Source organism: Epinephelus moara, chromosome 3 (genome assembly GCF_006386435.1).
Source record: "Epinephelus moara isolate mb chromosome 3, YSFRI_EMoa_1.0, whole genome shotgun sequence".
NCBI classification, from domain to species: Eukaryota; Metazoa; Chordata; class Actinopteri; order Perciformes; family Serranidae; genus Epinephelus; species Epinephelus moara.
The window spans coordinates 19,830,875-19,850,880 of record NC_065508.1 but is presented as its reverse complement, the minus strand read 5'-3'; the positions used below and the strand labels follow the sequence as shown (position 1 = coordinate 19,850,880).

General features: G+C 41.5%; 1 protein-coding gene across 1 annotated transcript; it reads left to right on the top strand.

Moving 5' to 3' along the window:
• Window positions 1–1,540: 1,540 nt before the first annotated feature.
• Window positions 1,541–18,224, top strand: frmd8 (FERM domain containing 8). The gene is made up of 11 exons (XM_050040665.1): window positions 1,541–1,710; window positions 2,920–3,025; window positions 3,526–3,693; window positions 4,096–4,197; window positions 8,456–8,514; window positions 8,771–8,937; window positions 11,354–11,569; window positions 11,668–11,791; window positions 12,230–12,379; window positions 14,426–14,654; window positions 14,752–18,224. The coding sequence occupies exons 2-11, from the start codon at window positions 2,935–2,937 to the stop codon at window positions 14,862–14,864; spliced, it is 1,419 nt and encodes a 472-aa protein (XP_049896622.1). The 5' UTR covers window positions 1,541–1,710; window positions 2,920–2,934; the 3' UTR covers window positions 14,865–18,224.
• The last annotated feature ends 1,782 nt before the right edge of the window (window positions 18,225–20,006 follow it).

The following is a 20,006-nucleotide window of genomic DNA, read 5'->3' as shown; positions in this document are numbered from 1 at the left end:
ATATTGTTTAAACAGGATAAAGTGGTGTTGTGTTGGTATGCTGGGTGCCGTTATCCTCAGGTGCTGAGAAACGAGCCCAGTCTTATTCTGAAGTTGTCGAAATCTGGCACTTTGGCAGTGACTTGTGACGTCAGAAACCAAATGAAAAAAGGTGTCCTTTAACGTCAGCAGGATACGTGGCCATTTGCGATATAGTCTAACAGCACCCAGCAGCGTCAGGAAGGAAGTGCAGCGGGACAAGGACGCAAGTTAAGGCGGTGAAAGTCCATGTGCAAGTCCAAAGGTGGTGAATGGACCCAACAAACACCGATCTTCATCCTAGAGAGCAGTGATTGCGTCCCATAAGATTCTATAGCCAAACCCTGTACTCTTTTTCCTAAACCCAACCATGTGTGTTTGTTGATGAAGGAAAAAAAAGTCAATTTGTGGTGTTGTGCTGACGTAGTGCATTTATTTTGAAAGAGACTGTCAGTAAACATTAAATTTCCTGTGAAAACAGAAGTGTATTTTGTAAGAAGACAATGCATGTAACAGACAGAACTTGACACGGTGTCCCAGGATGTCAACAACCAACACACCCAGGGTACCTTTCATGTTGTATGTGGACATGGAAAGTCCATGATCAAACGTCAATATGTGACGAGGTCGGAGTGAGAATGTGTTGGAGCAACAAGTGTCATTAACATAACACATAACTGATATGTTTTTTTAAGTCTAATTTTATACAAGCAACATTCATACTGGTTCAACAAAACAATCTGATTATATTTCCCATCTTTGCTGAGCAACAGTTTTGTGTGAACTGAATTAAAAGCCTGTCTTGTATAGACGCCTGTCCCAAATATAGGCCTGTTGAGGTCAGTGATTTAAGACAATAATAGCCCAGGCTATAAAGTTTTATGGTAAGTGTAAATTGTTTTTGAATATTCATCAGAGAAAGCTCAGTTCGTGTTTGTGCTGTTTTTAAATTTCTGCATGTAGTGACTGGCAAAGTGGCCTCATATTTATAAATATTTTTTGAATGACATTAGGTTTTTATGAAGAACTATTTAGACACTCACTCACAAACCAATTCCAACAGTCCTGTGCCATGACATGTGAAATAGAGACAGCATCTCTTTAAAACATGGCACGTCTGGCTCTGTTATTATTTTGGGGATGCAGTGGGAAACATATTTTCCTACTGGGGAGTCAGCTGGGTCAAAATAAAATTAATCTGCCTGCGTAGATACAGACGCGATGACGTTGTTATTACGTGACGGGACGACGGCGCGCTCTCTGATATTCGATTCACTCTCGGGATCCGGCCATTTTGAACCACACTCTCATAAACGGCGTTCAAAACGTACACAATCTGTCAGTTAAGTTATTTGAAATTATCTCCCGACGAACGCTTTAGGATATTTGTTTTTAGCTAATTTAATGGCTATCTCTTTTAAAAGTACCTCACTTAAAGAGGTGTTTCAAATCTTTCAGAGTGACTGTCACGCCCAGTAAGGAGCCGTTCAGAGTAAACGAATCATTTACCAGTCACGTACTCCTCTAACTGTTGCAGCTGCCCGGAAAGCTAGTTTTAGACAACTGGCTAGCCGTAGCTAGTTGGACAACAGCGAATCGCTTTATCAGCTTTTGTATTCAGCTACAGTATTTACAAAAAATACCATCCAGTGCATAAACAGCAAGTGGAGGGAAATTTACCAAAACTGAGAGGTAGGTGGACAACAGAGACATTATGTGTCTTCACTTGCTATTAGCAGTATGTCACACTGTTGGGCAAAACACCAACAGGGAGCTAACTAACACTAAAGTGACAAAATCGTCATCAACTGATGACTGAACGCTATTGTTATATCTAAAAGTATCGCAGTATTGTTCAGTGACAATCTTATTAGGCTAGTAGCTAGCTTAGCACGGTCGCTTCCCTTGTGTTTTAGCTAGCTAAACGAACTTAGTGGCGTTGAGTAGCTCTCTGGTGTATTGGAGCCATTGTTTTGGATTTGTTTGGGCTCATATGTAAAGCTAATGTTATAGGACATGGGTAGCAAGCTAGCTCTTGAAACACAGGCCTCGGGTTTTGCCGTTGTGTTCCTGAATTTACGTCTACTCTGTATTTAGGCTGTTACACTAATGCTCACAGGCTAGTACAATACCACATACACGGTGCTGAATATCACTGACATGTTGGAGCCAAACAGTAAGTTTAGTTCAACTGGGTGAGGTCAACAACACTAGGATGGGATGTTCTGATTGTACTGGGTCTTTTCCAGTCTGATACCACATGGTGGCGCTGGTGCATAGTGAGACCAGGGCTATATTAGCCTGATTACTTGTTTACTGAATCATGACTAAAGGGAGTGGATGAGGTGGCATACAGTGAGGAAGATCTCTCCACTAATGTTGCTGATATTTGTCCAGTCATCTCTGAGGCAATTACTAGCTCTTTATTTTAAGGTATATGAGACAGATGTTAGTATGAGCACCTTCTTTACCCCTTTGCTTAGCCAGCTCTACATAGATGACTTTAATTATAAGAAATCATAAGTTCTTGGTTGATGAAACGTCACATTTCTATGGCATGAATGCAGATTCCTTCCAGGTCCTATGTGCCACATCGAACAATTAAGGTTAGGAAGCATTATGGGTAATGCATCCTACATGGCTAGATAGAAGGAAGCTGCAGATGTGCTGCTCATGCTGACATTTGTGCATCTCATACTTTAACATCCGCACATCTCAACGCAAACACATATGTAGTTTCCATGTGAATATACATATTAGCGTTGATTATTTTCCCACCCATCTCACACATCAACACACCTTGGGAGTCTTTTCTTAGTTGAGGTTTACAGATTTTTTGAAACTGTTTCTAAAATATGTTGTGTGTACATGTTATGTTATCGATTTTGTGTTTGGTCACAGTTTTCCAGAGAAGAAATGGAAGGAGACGACTGCAGTTTTCCTCCAGATTCGTCGGATGATCACTCGCAAAGAGGAAGTGTTGCTTCTTCTGCAACCCTTTCACGTGGTACGGTGCAGCAAGTATTTATGTAACTTATGGAGGATAAAATCACTCCTCAGTGTTTTCTTACATGCATTATTTTTATCTGCAGCAAATTAAAGGACCAGTGTAGGATTTAGGAAGATTATGTTGGCAGAAACAGCACATGATATAATAAGTATGTTTTGTTTTTTAGTGTATAATGACCAACTTGTAATCGTTGTGTTTCTGTAACCTTAGAATGAGCTGTTTATATCTGCATAGGGAGCAATTTTAACAGTTTAAATCACAGGGCCCTTTTGTTTTAGAGAGGAGGAGATCTCCCGAGCCCTCCGAACAATGAAAACTGAAGGAATTCTAACCAGGAGACGTTTCAGCTTGTTGCAATCTGCAATGCTCACAGCTACAAGCCACTAAATCCCTCTACATCTTACAGTCTTTACCTGTAACTTCAAAGTGTCAGTTTATATGTGTTGTTTTTCCTGGCTGACTCATCTTTGTATTTTTATTTGTGTTTGCTCTCCCAGCTCAAGATGTGCTTATATACCTCTGTGGTGACAGCGCAGTACACTTATCAGTAGAAGGGCTTGGCAGCGTCTCTGTGCAGGAGTTGGGCCGCATTGTTCGTGAGGCTCTCCATATTCCTGATTCTACACAGGATGCTTTTGCCTTCTGGCTTTGTTCTCCACTGCTTGGTAAGAACCTTGACCCACACTTTATACGCTCATAAATGCTGCAACGCTTCTCTTATATGACATTTCTGGCAGGATGTTAGGCAGGATATGTGTCTAGAGTCCTTAAAAAGCCTCAATTGGACAGCAGTAATACAGTACTGTAGCTCTTTAATTAGAAATAAAATGGTACAAGCAGGTTCAATACAGTAGATTTAATTTATCTATTCAACTATTTAAATAGCATCAGGTCCTTAACAGAAAATTAATAGGCTTTACTTTGTGGCTTTGCCTTTGAAATGTACTCTCTAAATGGTTGTACCATACTTTGATGTAAACTGCTCCAGTATCACAAAAGCAAAGGGCAAAAGAGCAGGAAATAGACACATCTCACTGTGTTACATTTGCCTCCTCCTCTATCCTCAGAATTGCAGCTAAAGGCAAGGCATCAACCATACAAACTGTGTCGGCAGTGGCAGGACCTGCTGTATCGCTTCACTGAGGCCTCAGAGGAAGACATTTCACAAGGTGAGAGTTTATGTCTTGTGTTTAGCTGTTCAGGTTTTGCAACAAGCAATTTGTTTTTGGTAGTTGTCTGAGCAAGAAACCTGGTAAGGTAAGTATTAGAGGACTTGGTTTATAGAGCCATGTTTTTGCTGGAGAAACATGATGTCTTGGCTGTGTATACACTTAACCTGGTTTCTAACAGAATTCTTACAAGAGCACATGACACATTGTGTGTGACAAAGACACAAAACAGGGAAAGGGTGGCAGCAGTAGCAGTGCAGAGCAATGAAGGGAAACATCATTACATTTAGCTATGTTCAGTAAATCCACAGTCGTCGTAGAAATGAAACTGGAATGAAGAAGTCTATTTACTGTGACAGTAGCTCTCTACACAGAGATCCCGCAATACTACTGCAATGAAGACCCTTCCTTATGCCAGCTTTGTTTTTTTATACAGAACCAAACAATGCTGGCATAATGCCGCCCCAGTGTGTGATTCTTAAGCCCCTTTTACACTGCCAGATTTTTGGTGAATATTGGGCCATTTTGCAGGCAAGCTGCAAGCGTTTAGAGCCGGATTGGCGAGTTCATCCGAGCTGGCGGTGAACTCACAGGAAACAGCTGATAGCAGGAATTAGCGAGCAGCTAGTAGCAAGAGGGAAACGCAAACCTGACAGACTTTAAAGATGAGCAACTGGGGAGACAAGGAATTGCGCGCCCTCCTTGTCCTTGCAAACGAGGGGAGACAAGGAATTGCGCGCCCTCCTTGTCCTTGCAAACGAAGAGGCCATTAACCATCAAATGACGGGAACAGTGAAGGATGGGCCGACTTATGAGAGAATTGCTAAAGGATTGACTAGCTGCGGCTTCCCTCGGAGCAAAGCGCAAGTCATTAGTTACGTCACACGCTGAGCTACACGTTTTGTTACTTGCTCACGCCCCCCATTGCCCCGAAAAAGGTGCATTCTGTATGAACAAAAGTAGGCAGGCGGTATTTCGCTGCACTCCCTGATTTTGTTTTTATACTGCCATGGTGAAAGAAGACTGATTGGGCTTTCCTGCAAATATGCACAATTCCTATTTAAAAAGGGCTTTAGATAGCATGCCGGCATTCTGGAAGCAAAACAGGCAGGATGTGTAACACAACAGTGTCAGCCTTTAGCATGACATATAACATACACATTGGGCAACGCTCTCTAAACAATGACAATGGCATAACATGGCAACAGCAATCATTTACCCTGTTATATGGTGGGTGATCACATCGTCTGCTTGGAAGGTAAGGAGCTCCTGGACCTCACTGTCTCCCAAATTTGCGGACATTTTCAGTCGCCGTTCTTCATTGAGTTAGTTACTAACTGCTACTAGCTGCTTTTAAAACTCCCAGTGGTGGATCACACTCATAACATGTCGTTAAATATCACACCCGTCCCGCTGGTTGACACTTTTACACAGACGTCAATTTGGTTCCGTTACTACCAACGCAGCTGGCTTAGAGGTGGAACAATAACGCCCTCCCATTTCATGTTTGTACCTTTTATACGAAAAGGCGAGGTGGAATAACGGCGCAACATTCCCACCTTGAACAGGCTGTGTAAAAGGGGCTTATGACTACAGAGCCTGTCCCTTCATTAAAAAAAACTCCTATCAAAAAACAACTAAAAGGCTACATCTTCTTTAAAGGAATTTATTATGCTTTTCCTTATTTTTTCATCATATATATAGCCTAATGTTGCAATGTCGGATGTTCATATTAGATGTGGCCACTTTCAAATAATGAGGGTCAGGCTGACGTTGGCTCGTGAGATACCTCTTTATATTGTCATCTGCTCAAGGCACGCTACTTCAGGTGTTTACATACTTACACTGCTACATGTAGCTACATGATGACATCAGGTAAACATCTTTGTCGCTGATGTTGTAAATTTCCCCCTCATTTAGGCTCATATTCCTGCTGCATGTGTGGTGGGACGATTTTGGTTTAGAAGCTTTTATTGGTGGTTTTTTCAATGTGGAAAGTGCTGCTACAGCACGGTTGCGATGACGATGCAGAGACGCTGCGATGCAGAAGATCAGAAACACTGATCAATCAGAGCAAACAGGGCTTTTTCAAGAGGAGGGCTTAAAGAGACAGGCACTAAAATGGAGCAGTTCAGATAGAGGATGAATGGAGGAGTTCCAGCACAGACAGTATGAGGAACATTAAAACGTGTAAACATGTTCTAATCGAAACCCAATGAGCATAACAGGTCCTGTATAAGTCTGTGCCATAACATACTGTATCCACTAAACCACATAAGTGTAAATATCAGCAAGTTATGGCAGTGCAGTTACAGTGTCTCTGGTTTCCTGCTTTAAGCGTCTTGTTTTCAGTATCCTGGTTTCAAAAAACTGTGTGTGTGTTTGTATGCCAAGCACAGCCGGTTTCTTTTTCTGCAGCCGTTCCCCGTTGATTTATAGCTTACTTCCAAATTGTCGGTGCTTAGCAGCTCACTCAGGGTGAAAGTGCTATCAGGTTTGTTTGGAATAAATAAAAGGAAATAGACACCTGTGGCTGAACAAGCAAAGTAAAAGCTGGAACATGTAGGAAGTCAGCATGAAGAGAAGCCCCCTGGAGAAAGAGAGTGGAAAAGAGATTACTCTTGCTGCATTTTAGTGAATATTTCCCAGTAAAATAATATAGGAGTAGATGTTGTTGGCTCTTGAGACATTTTTACCCTTAAGTCTTCACATCATACAATTTTTTTAAGCACTCACTAGGATGAGGGTTATTCAGCTAATCCGAACATTGTAGCAGTGTTTACAGCATGTTGCCAAATCCTGTCCGAATGGAAAAACCAGAACAGTTACGTCATATCTTTTAAAAGCAGGTCCAAGCCTGTCACACAGACCATGTAACAGTATTATTGTCACCAAACCATCAGTTGTATTTTTAAAATTTTAAAGTTAGTTGATCTAAGTAGAGCTGAAACAACTGATTAAAGGAAAATTATTAGGCAACAATTTTGACAAACGATTAACTGTTTCAGTTATTCTTCAAATAGAAATGATCTCGACCAGCTTCTCAAATGCAGAGTTTTTTTTCTGTTTGTTTGTTTTTTTCCTTTATCATATGAAATTTAAAAATCTTTGGATTTTGGACAGATGGTTGGATGACACGAGCAAAATGAAATTGTGATGGTCATTTTTTATCCATTTAATCTCATTTTATAGATCTGTTAATCAAGAAAATGATCAGATATTTAATTCATAATGAAAATAATTATTTACAACTGGGGGTAGGAGAAAAAATTCGATTCACTTATGTATAGAAATAAAACAAAACACACTAATTGGTTTAATATTTCTGGTGCCGACTAGTGAAGGGGTAGACATTTAATCGTTTAGAGGACTTGTCGTGCGCATCCCTAGCAAGTATACAAGTCTAATGCACCAATCCGATGCCATGTGATATATCGCTAAACTTTAAAGTAGTTTCACACCTGGATAAAACAGCAGGTTTCCTGGAATTCTTTGCCACTCTAAAACAGTAGTGTACACAGCAAATTGTGCTGTTGTGCCTTTGGCAGCTACTGTTGTAGAGCGGTAAAGAAGAACTGATAACTGCAAAATGTCAAACTAGGTAATGAATCAAAGTTGTATGGCATTCATTCTCTTTATGTATTTGTTCATGTTTTACAGAGGGTTTAACCTGAGTGGTTATTTTTTATCCATTGGTATCAGATTGGTACCCATTATCTGCTGATGCACAACGTCAGGATTGTGAATCGTTATCGGGAGGGAGAAATGGTATCAGAACATCTCTAATTTTTCTAATTTTTAGTTCTCTGTTAACTTTATTACCTACAATGGACTTCCAGTGACAATTTTGAATAAGTTGTAAATGAGGTGTCAGGCAGTGACTCAGTGTCTGATGTTATTTGTCATTACTTGACAGTCAAAGTACAACAACCCACACTTGTCCTTTTAGAAGAACTGATGACACTGCTGCACAGTGCATTTCCATAAAACCTAGAACACAACAGGGACAGCTTACCACAAATAAAACAACAAGTATTGCATAATCACTTGAAGGCTGTTGTGTTTTATTTGTAGAGTAGATGGGGTTTCCACACACAGTACGGGACTCTGAGGCGGAGCAGAGTGGGTTAGCGGGGGCCATAGTGTTTGTCTTTGTACCCTCACTCCTCCACCCTGGATGCTGGAGCTGAATCTCACCCAGTGATGATTGGAGGAACAGAAAATCCTAACGCATCACTGTCCTCTGCTTTTTCCTCAGATGAACCATGTCTCCAGTACCGTCGCAATGTGTTTTACCCTAAATCTAAAGAGCTGCAGGTACTGTTAACCTTAATTCTCTGTCAGAACATCCATTAATTTGACATTTGAGTGAATTATTAAGACATTGTTCACTGGGTACTTTGAGTCTTACAGTTTAGTGAACCCGACCTACACAATGCTCAGTGGGCTTCAATATAGATTTTTGGTAAATGTCTAGAAGTTCTGTGTCTTTTCTGTTCAAAGATGTTGTCCTCAGAATGACTGATGTTCCTGATAACTGATGGATAATTGTCTTCGTCTCACTCCTGAGCAGATAGATGATGAGGGCGTGCTGAGGCTCCTGTATGAGGAGGCCAGGGACAACATTCTCACAGGTCGATACCCCTGCGATCCCGAGCACTGGGCGACTCTCGGAGCCTTGTCTCTTGTTCTTGATGAGGGAACTGGTCTCGACGGCCAACAGTTTACTTCGACTATAAGGTAAGTTAGACAGGTTGGTTATGGATGTGGGTTTTAAATGATTTTTTTCTTTCTGAATTCTACACATGATCACATCGTTGACCCTTCAGTTTCTCTTAAAGGAATAGTTTTACATTTTGGGGAGTGTGATTATTTGCTTAGATGAGTGGATCGATACCACTCAGTGTGTTTTTGTCTTTGGTCAGAGCCGTTTAGATGTTTCCCTCTGCTTCCAGCCTTTACGTTAAGAACCGCCACTAGGTCCGTGTACTTTGCGGCTATTCGTTATTCGTTTTGAAGTAGGTAAACAAAAAACGGGAAACGAGTCATCTCCCGTTTCTCGTTTGGAAATTGGAAATCGAAAAACGACTCTTTATCTGCATTTGAAAAACAGGAATTCATTTAACTGTATAATTGTGGTGTAACCATAAGCACTTACACGGATGTTAACAGTGAGCCTATTTTCTGGTAAGATCATCGACACACACAGCACTCTGTTCATCACATGATCCCACTTGACTTTCTGTCCTTCTGGCTGCAGCACTTGCTTAAATGGGCATTTTGTGTAGTTCACGGTTGCCTCGGTTATAGTTCACCTTTTTTAGAAAATGAAGAAGTGTGTACTGGGCCCTGCTGTTAATCAGACGGTGAGAGGCTGCCGTGCTGAACTTAATGCACTAAGAAAAATTGACATTGTAAAAAAAAGCCCAACCAAACTCATGTCCCTCAGCCCACATATTCTAAAGGGCAGCTGGTAAATTGAGCAGTTTCAAGTACTTCGGCACAGTCAGAGACAGCATGTTGCAATTTGATGGGAATCCTCAGGCAGTGTGAGAAAAGGTCAACAGTTCTTTTGTTTGAGGGGGGTTGATTTTTTTCTTTTGTAATGCTGTTCATATTGTGCCACAGCAGCGCTTTTGTGGCACTTGTTGGTTTTTAAGTGCCGAGTACAAGAATGCACAAAATGGCATTTTTGATTGGAGTGGGATGGTTGTGGGAATGTGTCTTTTTTCTTTCTAAAGCCTTTTGAGACTTGATTGTGATTAAAGGTCTGAGATTAGAGGTACTTGATGGGGCCCTATATATCACAGCACATATGATAAAGCAAACTAAAGGAGTGTAGTTACTGTTCTTATTTTAGCTGCTTACACAACAGGCTGCCTACAGTCAGTAGTGACATACTTTTGAATAGATATTTCTGAGGAAGTCTCATATTTGTTTGCTTATGGAATTGTAATAATATCTTAGTTTGTGTCTCTTCTTCTCTTTTTACAGCTTCATACTGTAAAGAAATCTCCCTTTGTTTGGTGTTCAAAATCAAAACAAATATTGGGACTTCATCCAAAAGCCTAAGTCACTTCTTGTTTCTCTCTGACCATAAACCGCCGTAATGTTAGCCGCTTTTCCCTCAAGGAAATGAGGAAATGAGAAAAGGCACAGAGGTCATCGCCTACATATAAATAATGCGATGTTCAACAATACAGTCAACTCAAATCCTCAAATTATGCCGTGATTGAACTATTGTGGAGGAGACAAACACTTCATAATCATAATCTTGACATCTATGAATGGAATCATGCTTTCTGTTGTAATTACTGGTTACAGATTGCATTTTAGAGAGGATCTCAAAGTAATCATGTGTTGACATCTTGTATGACGCCGAAAACAGAAGCTGTCACACTTCAGGAGAGATTGTTTTTTTCGGTCATAATGTGATTGGTAGTAATAGAGGGGCAGAGGTCAGAACTCCAGCAGCACACACACTGTAAAAAACTTAATTGTGAGACCAGTGTGTTTCAGCTTGTGGCCGTCATCAGGTGAAATATCAACATATTACAGAGGACATTTAAATGGGATGATTGAAGAGAGGAAAGAATCTATAGCAGGGTATGAAAATAACTTTTTTTCACCGACAGTCTCTCTGTAGTTCAGTCTACACACACACTCGCTCCACCCTGAGCTATTGCCTCAAAATTAATGTGTGAGGCAGTAAAGTTGATGCAGTAACAAGTGGGCGTGTATGGTGTGTGTGTGTGTGTGCATGTTTTTGTTGATGGTTGTTGGTTAGAATTTGGTGAACTTTGACCACATTCAAAATGAATAAGGTTCTGTGGCCAATAGCGTTGCTCCCTGACGTCTCTTCCTGTTGTGCCTTTTCTCTGTCCGCCAAAGTGGCAGATGTCCTGATGATTTTAGACGCCACTGACAACAATTTGCCTGCATTTGGTGGGTTGTGGGTGTTAATTTGAGGACTTGATTTGTAACAGTGTTTTTTACAACACCTGTAGAAGTGAAGAAACCAGATGATTTAAGGAGAAATGTATAATGGCACAGTACAGTAGCATATGAGTATTGCACTGATGCAAGAGGTTGTTCCAGCATCCAGTAATTTGCACATATAAAGATGCACTTAATGCATTTCATTTGCTCTCCACAGAGAGAAGAAGCTGTCCTCTTTTCTGCCTGCACACGTTGTCATGGGGAGCGGAGGTCTGCTCTCCACTCTGAGAGGGAAGTCGAGCCGTCAGGCAGGGCTGGAGCAGAACCTCTTGGAGGAGTACAGAAAGATCAGCACATCTGTTGGAAACTTCGCTGAGCCCACACAGCTCCTACACCAGTACCTCAACAAGTGTCACACTCTGCCTTATTACGGGTAAGAACTTGTGTAATGAGCCACTCGTACTCCACAAGAGTTAGTTTCACCTCAAATCACTTTGTGTTAAGTATAATTGACATTAACTACACAAACAGGTGCGCTTTCTTCTCTGGGGAGATTGATAAACCAGTGCAAGGGATTCTCCAGAGGGCCAAACGCAAAGCGGTCAATGTTGGGATCTGCCTGGAGGGAGTTTATGTGATGGATGTCAAAGAAAAGGTGAGTGCTGCGTTGTCTTTGGTTGACAGCTCTGTAAAACAACAACACAATAGCCATTTTTTCACAGAGATCCCACAAAACTGCTGCAACAAAGACCCTTTATCACGCTGGCTTTGCATTTTTATACACAGAATCAAACAACGCCGTCACAATGCCATAGCATGATGACGTTCCAGAGGCATGACAGGCGTGACATATAACACGACAGAGTCCTTGTCTAGTGTGACATACACATACACATCAACGGCGCTTTTTAAACATTAACAATAGGCTTGTTTGAGATGAACTGCGCCACGCCTGGAAGGTGGACGAGATCAGGTGGCTGCAGCAGGGGGTGGTGACACAAAGCTGAGGTGCACACTGCAGGAATGTTGAAAGTTGTTTTCATTTCTGATGATAACTAACCCGAGTTCTCTGATTGAACACATTTCCTTGCAGCATGTGCTGCTCGGCCTGCATTTCAACGAGCTTTCCTGGGACCACAGCTACCCTGAGGATCAGGGGGAGTCACACATTCTGTGGCTGGAGTTTGATGGAGATGAAGACGGCACTCCTGTCAACAAGTTGCTCAAGATCTACTCTAAACAGGTAAGAATATATTTGTGAAACTGAGATTATATTTAACACCTGTACGCACATTACCTCACAACTGTTAAGTGTGTTGTTGATCGGCTCTTTTGGGGTCGCACCTGTCGTGGTCGGCAACTCTGCATCTTTGCTGGAGTTTGAACATCAATTTAAGACCGCCTTGCTGCTGCGACAGATGTAGTCCTTTTAAGTGTGTCTCACTTCAAATGTTTTCAACAAGCAGAGAGAATATGCAGCCATCTCTAGAGAGTGCACTGCATCTGGTGTTTGTGAGAGCGAGCTCCAGGATCGGGTGCAGCTGCTGTGCCCATTTGTTCCTACCGGAGCATAACACTCGATATTAGCGTCGAAACCGAATAGATTTCAAATATTTTTCTGTACTTACATGCGCATCATCTTTGTTCAGTCATTGTTCGGTTTGAAAAAGACTGTCTCAGCCAACAGATGGTGAAGAGATGTTACATAATGATCGAGGCAGAAATACATAATCACACCAGGCTCTAATCCAAGGCTGGCAATGTGACCCTTTATGTGCCTGCAGTTCAGTAATGGACCATCGAGAAGTAAAGTACAGCTGTTCATTATGTATACGTTCAAAGCTCCAAGTCAAAGGGTCAGTTTGGATTTTTCTGAAGTAGTGGTGTATGAGGTACTTATCTATATCCAGTGTATTAACCACAATAGATGGCAGTTGGCATGCCTCCAGTATGGAGAAGTAGGCAGGAGTGCTGCCATGGAAGCTAAACAATGTACTGTTGTGCATGAGGGCAGCAGCAAAATGTATTTTAGCCACCTTAAAAAAATCAATATCAGTTAAAGTGTATGCTATATTTAGAATATTTCCACTGCTTTACCTTACCGACAGACAGACCTTTATCTGATGGGGAGCTGAAGCTGTCGTGTGTGCTCTTTTCAAAGCCACCAGACTCCACCAGACAGAAACAGTTCAATCAGGAGAGACTCGTTCTGAGAGAAAAGAATATTTATTTACATGTGCACATAATTGTGAGACAAGTGAAAAGTCTTTGGTGATCAGACCCCATCGTGATGTCATCTATTCCAGGAGGGTGGTAAAGACGGAGTAGATTAGGGATCCCCTTTTATGGAGTCTAAATGCTGGTGGTGGTAATGGTGGTTGATGTGAAGGAGAATGGGCTTTGATGAGCTTGTCCTGGGCTCTTGATAAGGTGACTTGACGTGAATGGGGTGAAGGAGGAGGGCGCCTAAAATGACAGCTGGCAGGAGCAGAGAGGAAAACAGATTTAAAGTTTGGCAGCAGCAACATGAACGGCTGAAGGAGATCGTGGCAAAGCTTGACTGGCTAACCCTTAGAGGGAACACCCAGAGTCAGCTGATTGGTGGAAGTGGTGGGAGTGGGATGGAGAGAGAATTGTGAATGGATATCCGATATAGCATAAAGAAAGTCTTCCTGACTGAGCTTATGCTAAGCTTCATTAATTCTACCTTGCAGAACGCGGGAGCTGCTGGTCTACTGCTGGTCTACTGCTGCCTCAATCAGTTAGTTTGTTTGTGTTATTGTGTGGCGTTGGTGTTTCAAAAGGTTAGTTTGAATACAACCAAAGTCAGGCAAAACCACAAACAAAATAACCAATCAAGGCAGTTGTAGAGGAGAAGCTTCTGTGTTCTGCGAGGTAAAATTACCGTTTTTGTCAAAGGAGTCTGGTGGCTCTGAAGAGAGCATAGATAATGTCTAGTTAGGGGGCATGGGTTTAAGGGAATTCTAAGAACCCCAGAGAGGGTGTAAAAAAAAAAATACGACCGAAAGGAGTAGAGCTTTGGGCAACAGAAAAATGTGTGTGTAGTCTGCTGGGGAAAGAGACCACCTGTCGTGTCAATGGTAACAGGAAATAATTTCTTCAGCTTGGCCCTAGAGTAGTGAGTCTTGTAAACCACAACATAGCACATAGTGATACTGATCCCTGGTGTTACCTCTGCCATGTTTCTCTAAACTGGCCATGTGCCAATCCGAGATATCTCTTTAAGGCTCAAAATTTCTCATTTGTGTTATTTTCTTGTGTCAAACAGGCGGAGCTCATGAGCGGCTTCATTGAGTTCTGCGTGGAGCTGAAGTCTGCGTCCGAGGGAGGAGCTGCGGCCGATACGGACGGTGAGGTGGGTCAGTCTCAGCAGCCTGCCGGGCAAGACGGCAGCAACAAGAACGGACGTGGAGGACGACGCGGGATGCTGCAGAGGCAAGGCAGTGTAGTGTGCAGCCGGGTCCATTCACTTAACACCATCAGCTACGTGGACAATGGTGAGTCTCGTGGTTACGTTCAGTCATCCAGGCCTACTTAACGATCTCCCTCACCTGTAGTAACAACTTCTCCAATATTTCTCCCATCGTTTTTCAGGAAAAGAAATCAAACGCTTGAAGCCGAAGAGAGCCGCGTCCTTCTTCACCCGACAGGCGTCTGCAACCACGTACTCTGCTGTGCAAGCGACGGAGAGCCTGGAGCAGGGTTAAACTCACTGATCAGCCACGCCTCTCTCTCAAAGACCAAACCTGAACATTTTACACTGAGATTTAAAGACTTGATAAAAGCTTGAGACATTTAACTGATAATATATTAACATGCAAAGGACCAAGCGAGGGATCTAAGTGTGAATGACAATATTTATCTGTTGAAGTTATGTATATTAAGAGAGTACAGTAATGTGAAAAACAAAATGATCTATTAACCGCTATGCTTCCAAGGTTAAACTGAAGTGGCTGTACATTAGATGGCCTTACATGTAGAGAATATAGCATTATGTGAGCACCATACGATGGGCCTCCTTCATGAGACAAGCCTTAGAGAACTCCTCAGACATCGACTCCAGCTGATGACTGTACGGTATCTCTTTCTGCAGTGCTCTGGAGCTGCGTTTACTCTTTGTAGTCAAACATGTTAAACCTCACTAGAGTATAACCACTGCATTACCTCTTTTTACTCTGACTGGGGGTTGAACACCGAGAATATCCCCACCTAACATTTTGTAAGAGTTGCCACAAACTCTTTACAGTCAGCATGACAAGCACTTTCAGGGGACGATTCGGGGGCGTGTTCCCACTTCTCTGCTTCTTTAAACTGCCAGTGCCTTGTTCTCATGAAAGGGTGAAGACACTTTAGAAACGTACTGGTAGAAACACTTAGCGGTTAGCGTTATTGATCAAAGGAGTCCGTATGGGAGCACCTTTTCTGTGTTGTGCAAGGTTCTTGTAAGTACATCCTTACTTAAAGTTTGACCGCATTAATACATGCTGATATTTGCAGCTGATTAGCCTGAATGTAGTCTAATCATGGACGATAACAGGATAACATTTTACAGCATCGAGCTGTAGAGGCTAAAAGTACATATTCATAGTCCTTACTGGAGAGCATGAATTGATTCAGACTAATAAAATCAAATTCGAATCACAGAACACCCAAACCAAACAGTAAAATGACGTAAAAATGAATCCACTTAAAGCTCCTGTCGAGCAAATAAAGGTTGACTTTGGTATTTTTCAACCTGGATCCTATTTTCCCATTTTTTTGTTTAAACGTATTTGGTGTTGAACGTGAGTGCTGCAGGCAGCGCCCACAAAACGGGCTGCAGTGTCACCACTTGGGGCATTTGTACACTGTCAATTTAAAGCTTGTTTTTGTCAGTGACAGGCTCAGATTGTTATTAGGTGTCTGTCAACATTATGGAAAGGATCCCTACAGAGATAGATCTTTTTGTTATAATGTAGGATCCTTTTCGTTTCATCAGAAATGATGAACGACCCTAAAATCGCCGGCATCACCAGACTCCATTTGAATAAACAGTAATTTTAGCGTGGATAGCGCCAGCATATTTTCACATCTAAGTCAGTGAATTAAGGGTTTATTTCAACCAAACCAGAGTTTATGATTGTCGAAAAAGTGAAAACAACAACAGAGACAGTTTTTGTGAGTTTTATTTTGTTTCTGTCGATTTTAAATGAAGTCTGTTTGACGATTCTAAAATTACCGTTTATGTAAATGGGGTTTGGCGATTGTGATTTGGGGGCTGTTTAGACTAGATGTTCCAATCCCTGATACACATACTTGAGACTATGAGTGGGAGTGATAGATGGATAGAAAAGTAGGACAGAGCGTGGGGAAGGCAGAGCCAAGAAGAGACGTCTATGCAGACTGAACTCTCCCCCCTACTCCCTCATTTGATGAGGGAAGAGAGAAGAAACTAACAGGAGAAGAACTAACCTAACTCACTAAACAAAAAGGATCTTACTCTATCGTCTCTGTAGGGCTCTTTCCCATAATGTTGTCAGACACTTAATAATCTGAGCCTGTCAGTGACAAAACAAGCACTTTCAGTGGACGTACATTGATGGTGCACAAATGCCCGAAGTGGTTAAATTGCAGCCTGTTTTACTGCCGCTGGCTGCAGAGCTCTCTCACTACCAGATTCAAATCATGATTGTCTACGTTAGTCACAAAAACAACTCATACTACACCCTTATTCCTGCCACTAAAAGGTCAGCACGTCACATTCAAAGTTAAACTGCTTCATTAGCACAAACAACATCCGTGCACAGGTCTTGACTTGACTCTAAGCTGTTTGGTCAGACCTGATTAGCAAAGTAAAACTGTTTGCGCAACTCTTGACATGAGAGAGACAAAGAAATAAGAAACCTTCCTGTTTATCAGCACTACTCACTGACTCACAAATTCAAACCGCAACTTAACTTTTGACTCAGTCTTGGTTGACATTATTACACTGCGGACAGGGAACACTATCTTTGTATATCAGTGTTATCAACCCCTGTTTTCAGCGTTTTTAATTTTTTATTTTTTTTTTAGTTTAAAAATAGGACTGTTCTCTCAAACCATTAAGGAACATAACTGCTCTAGTTTAGCTGAAAATTAAATATCACCAAGCTCCGGATGTGCATCTGGCACAGACCAGCTGACCAAGACCGTTTGACTCTGCTGTTGAAATCTCAGTCCGTACACCAAAGCAAGCCTGTCTTACCGTGCTGCAACACAGTATGCTACCTTAGTGCTCCAGAGACAGACTTCCACCACGTGACAGAGTCCTCCAGGTGTCTCTCTGAACTAATGCTGATACAGACATGCTCTGTCTTTGTCTGTAACATTTAACAAACCTCACGAAAGGCCATTTGTAACACTGCCTTCCACTTACACGTATGTCCTGAATTGAGATGTGGTGGCATCATGTATTCTTCCTGAGCATGCAAACTGCAGAATGTTTGTACTTTTTCTACGCTTTCACTCAATACGCATCAGCTACCGTCTGTAATCTAACCCGCAGCAGTCCAATTTATTGTTGCTAACGTACACTATGCATGTCACATTGTAGAATAGGCATTCCACATCAGACTACACACCATGTGATACTGCACTATTAATACTAACACACTGTTTATAAATCTCTTTTTGTATTGTTTGTTAGCTTTTATGAGAGAATATTTTTATTTCATTTTCATATACTTGTCAGTGTTCGTACGCAAGAGTGAAATGAAGAAATAGGTCATTATCTTCTCAAGCAATCCCTTCGCAGAAGCATCAAGTGCCTTTTTGTTTGTACTGATTTGGTGCTTGGAAACCAGGAACGGACAGTTTTTGTTATTGCTATGGTTTAAACAAAACTGTGTTTTGTAATATATTTCCCACATTTTCAACTAGACCATGCATTTCATCTTTCCTAGCTGATGTGAGTACATTGATATACTGGATAAGTACACTGGGCTGCATTTGGACAGTGTGTTGTGGTTCCTCTCAATGGAGTGGTCAGTCTGCCTTCATTGTAATATGTCTGATACGCTTTTCTTTTTTAATAAACAGATGCAAAGTGGGCCCATTACTCTGAAGATGTTTGTTTAAGTGTGTTTAGTAGTGTTTTCCTTCTTCAGTGTTTTTCTGCTGGATGCGTTGATATATTCTATATGAACTCACCAGCCACTTTATTAGGTACACCTTGCTAGTACCGCATTGGACCCCTTTGCCTTCAGAAGTGCCTTAATTCTTGGTGGCATAGATTCAACAAGCCTGAACCGTTGATACAAGGCAGGATGGATCCATGCTTCATGTTGTTTACGCCAAATTCTGACCCTACCATCTGAATGTGGCAGCAGAAATCCAGACTCATCAGACCAGGCAACATTTTTCCAATCTTCTATTGTCCAGTTTTGGTGAGCCTGTGTGAACTGTAGCCCCAGTTTCCTGTTGTTAGCTGACAGGAGTGGCACCTGGTGTGGTCTTCCGCTGCTGTAGCCCATCTGCTTCAAGGTTGGACGTGTTGTTGGTTCAGAGATGGTCTTCTGCAGACCTTGGTTGTAACGAGTGGTTATTTGAGTTACTGTTGCCTTTCTATCATCTTGAACCAGTCTGGCCATTCTCCTCTGACCTCTGGCATCAACAAGGCATTTTCAGTCAGAGAACTGCCGCTCACTGGATATTTCCTTTTTCAGACCATCCTCTGTAAACCCTAGAGATGGTTGTGCGTGAGAAGACCAGCCTGTCTGGCACCAACAACCATGCCACGTTCAAAGTCACTTAAATCACCTTTCTTTCCCATACTGATGCTCAGTTTGAACTTCAGCAGGTCGCCTTGACCATGTCTACATGCCTAAATGCACTGAATTGCTGCGGCGTGATTGGCTGATTAGCTATTTGTGTTTATTTTCAGACAACATTAAAAGGACAGAAAAAGGCGCAAAGCAACAAAACCACTGCACATAGTCGCTCACAAAGGTATTTACTGTATAGCCCTGAAAAAAAAATCTAAAGTAGTGATTTAAACAAAATTTCTTACCTTCTCATCCAGGCTTTTGCAACAAAATTAAACAACCGTTGTAGCTATTTGTCCTCTGAGCACCAGGAGATGTCAGGGTTTAGATGAGCCATTTCATGGAACACTAGCTCTTCTAAGTCATCAAAATTTGTACAGTATAAAAGAAAATGGGATTCCCTTTCCATTTCACCCAAACCACATAACTCACACATTCTGTTTTCTTCCTGAATGTTGTTTAATAGCACAATCTCAATGGCCAGAGGAAGAATACCAGCTCTCAGCTGTGCAACGAAAGAATGTTTTCGAACCTTTTCTCTTCAGATTACAATAACAGCTTTTTTTTTTATGAGTCAAAAATGTGGTGTAAGTTATTCCTGTAAATCTATACCATGTCCTCCTCCTCAAAGATTAAGCAGAGCTCTTTATGTACTCCATTGTTCCACAATTGGATCATGTCACATTTTTGTTGCACTACTCCTGGTATCCAGCCCATTTCTATTCCAGCAAATCTGTAAACGCCCAGAAACAATCATATGGCTCTATTCTGTATAGTGTGAGCAGTGTTAGATTCTTGTAAGCCCCGTACCCCTGCAGCAAAATTTAAAATATGGGAGGCACATATGTGAAAAGTGGTAGTATAATACATAACATGACATGACTTAAAACAATACAATAAGCAGCAATATAACATAGAATAGAGTACAATCAAATATTTTATTCCATACTATGGTACAATACCATATTACCTTTCGGTTTATGTTTTTAATCTCATATCCCATGCCATCATAATGTTTTTTAATATAATAATATAATATTCATTTTCAATTCATTGCTTATTTTACTT

Excerpts from the sequence above, each read along its gene's own strand:
- frmd8 (XM_050040665.1), top strand. The coding sequence starts at position 2,935 with ATGGAAGGAGACGACTGCAGTTTTCCTCCAGATTCGTCGGATGATCAC. Across the intron at positions 8,938-11,353 it reads CAGTTTACTTCGACTATAAG|AGAGAAGAAGCTGTCCTCTT; the intron begins GTAAGTTAGACA and ends TGCTCTCCACAG. Across the intron at positions 12,380-14,425 it reads TCAAGATCTACTCTAAACAG|GCGGAGCTCATGAGCGGCTT; the intron begins GTAAGAATATAT and ends TGTGTCAAACAG.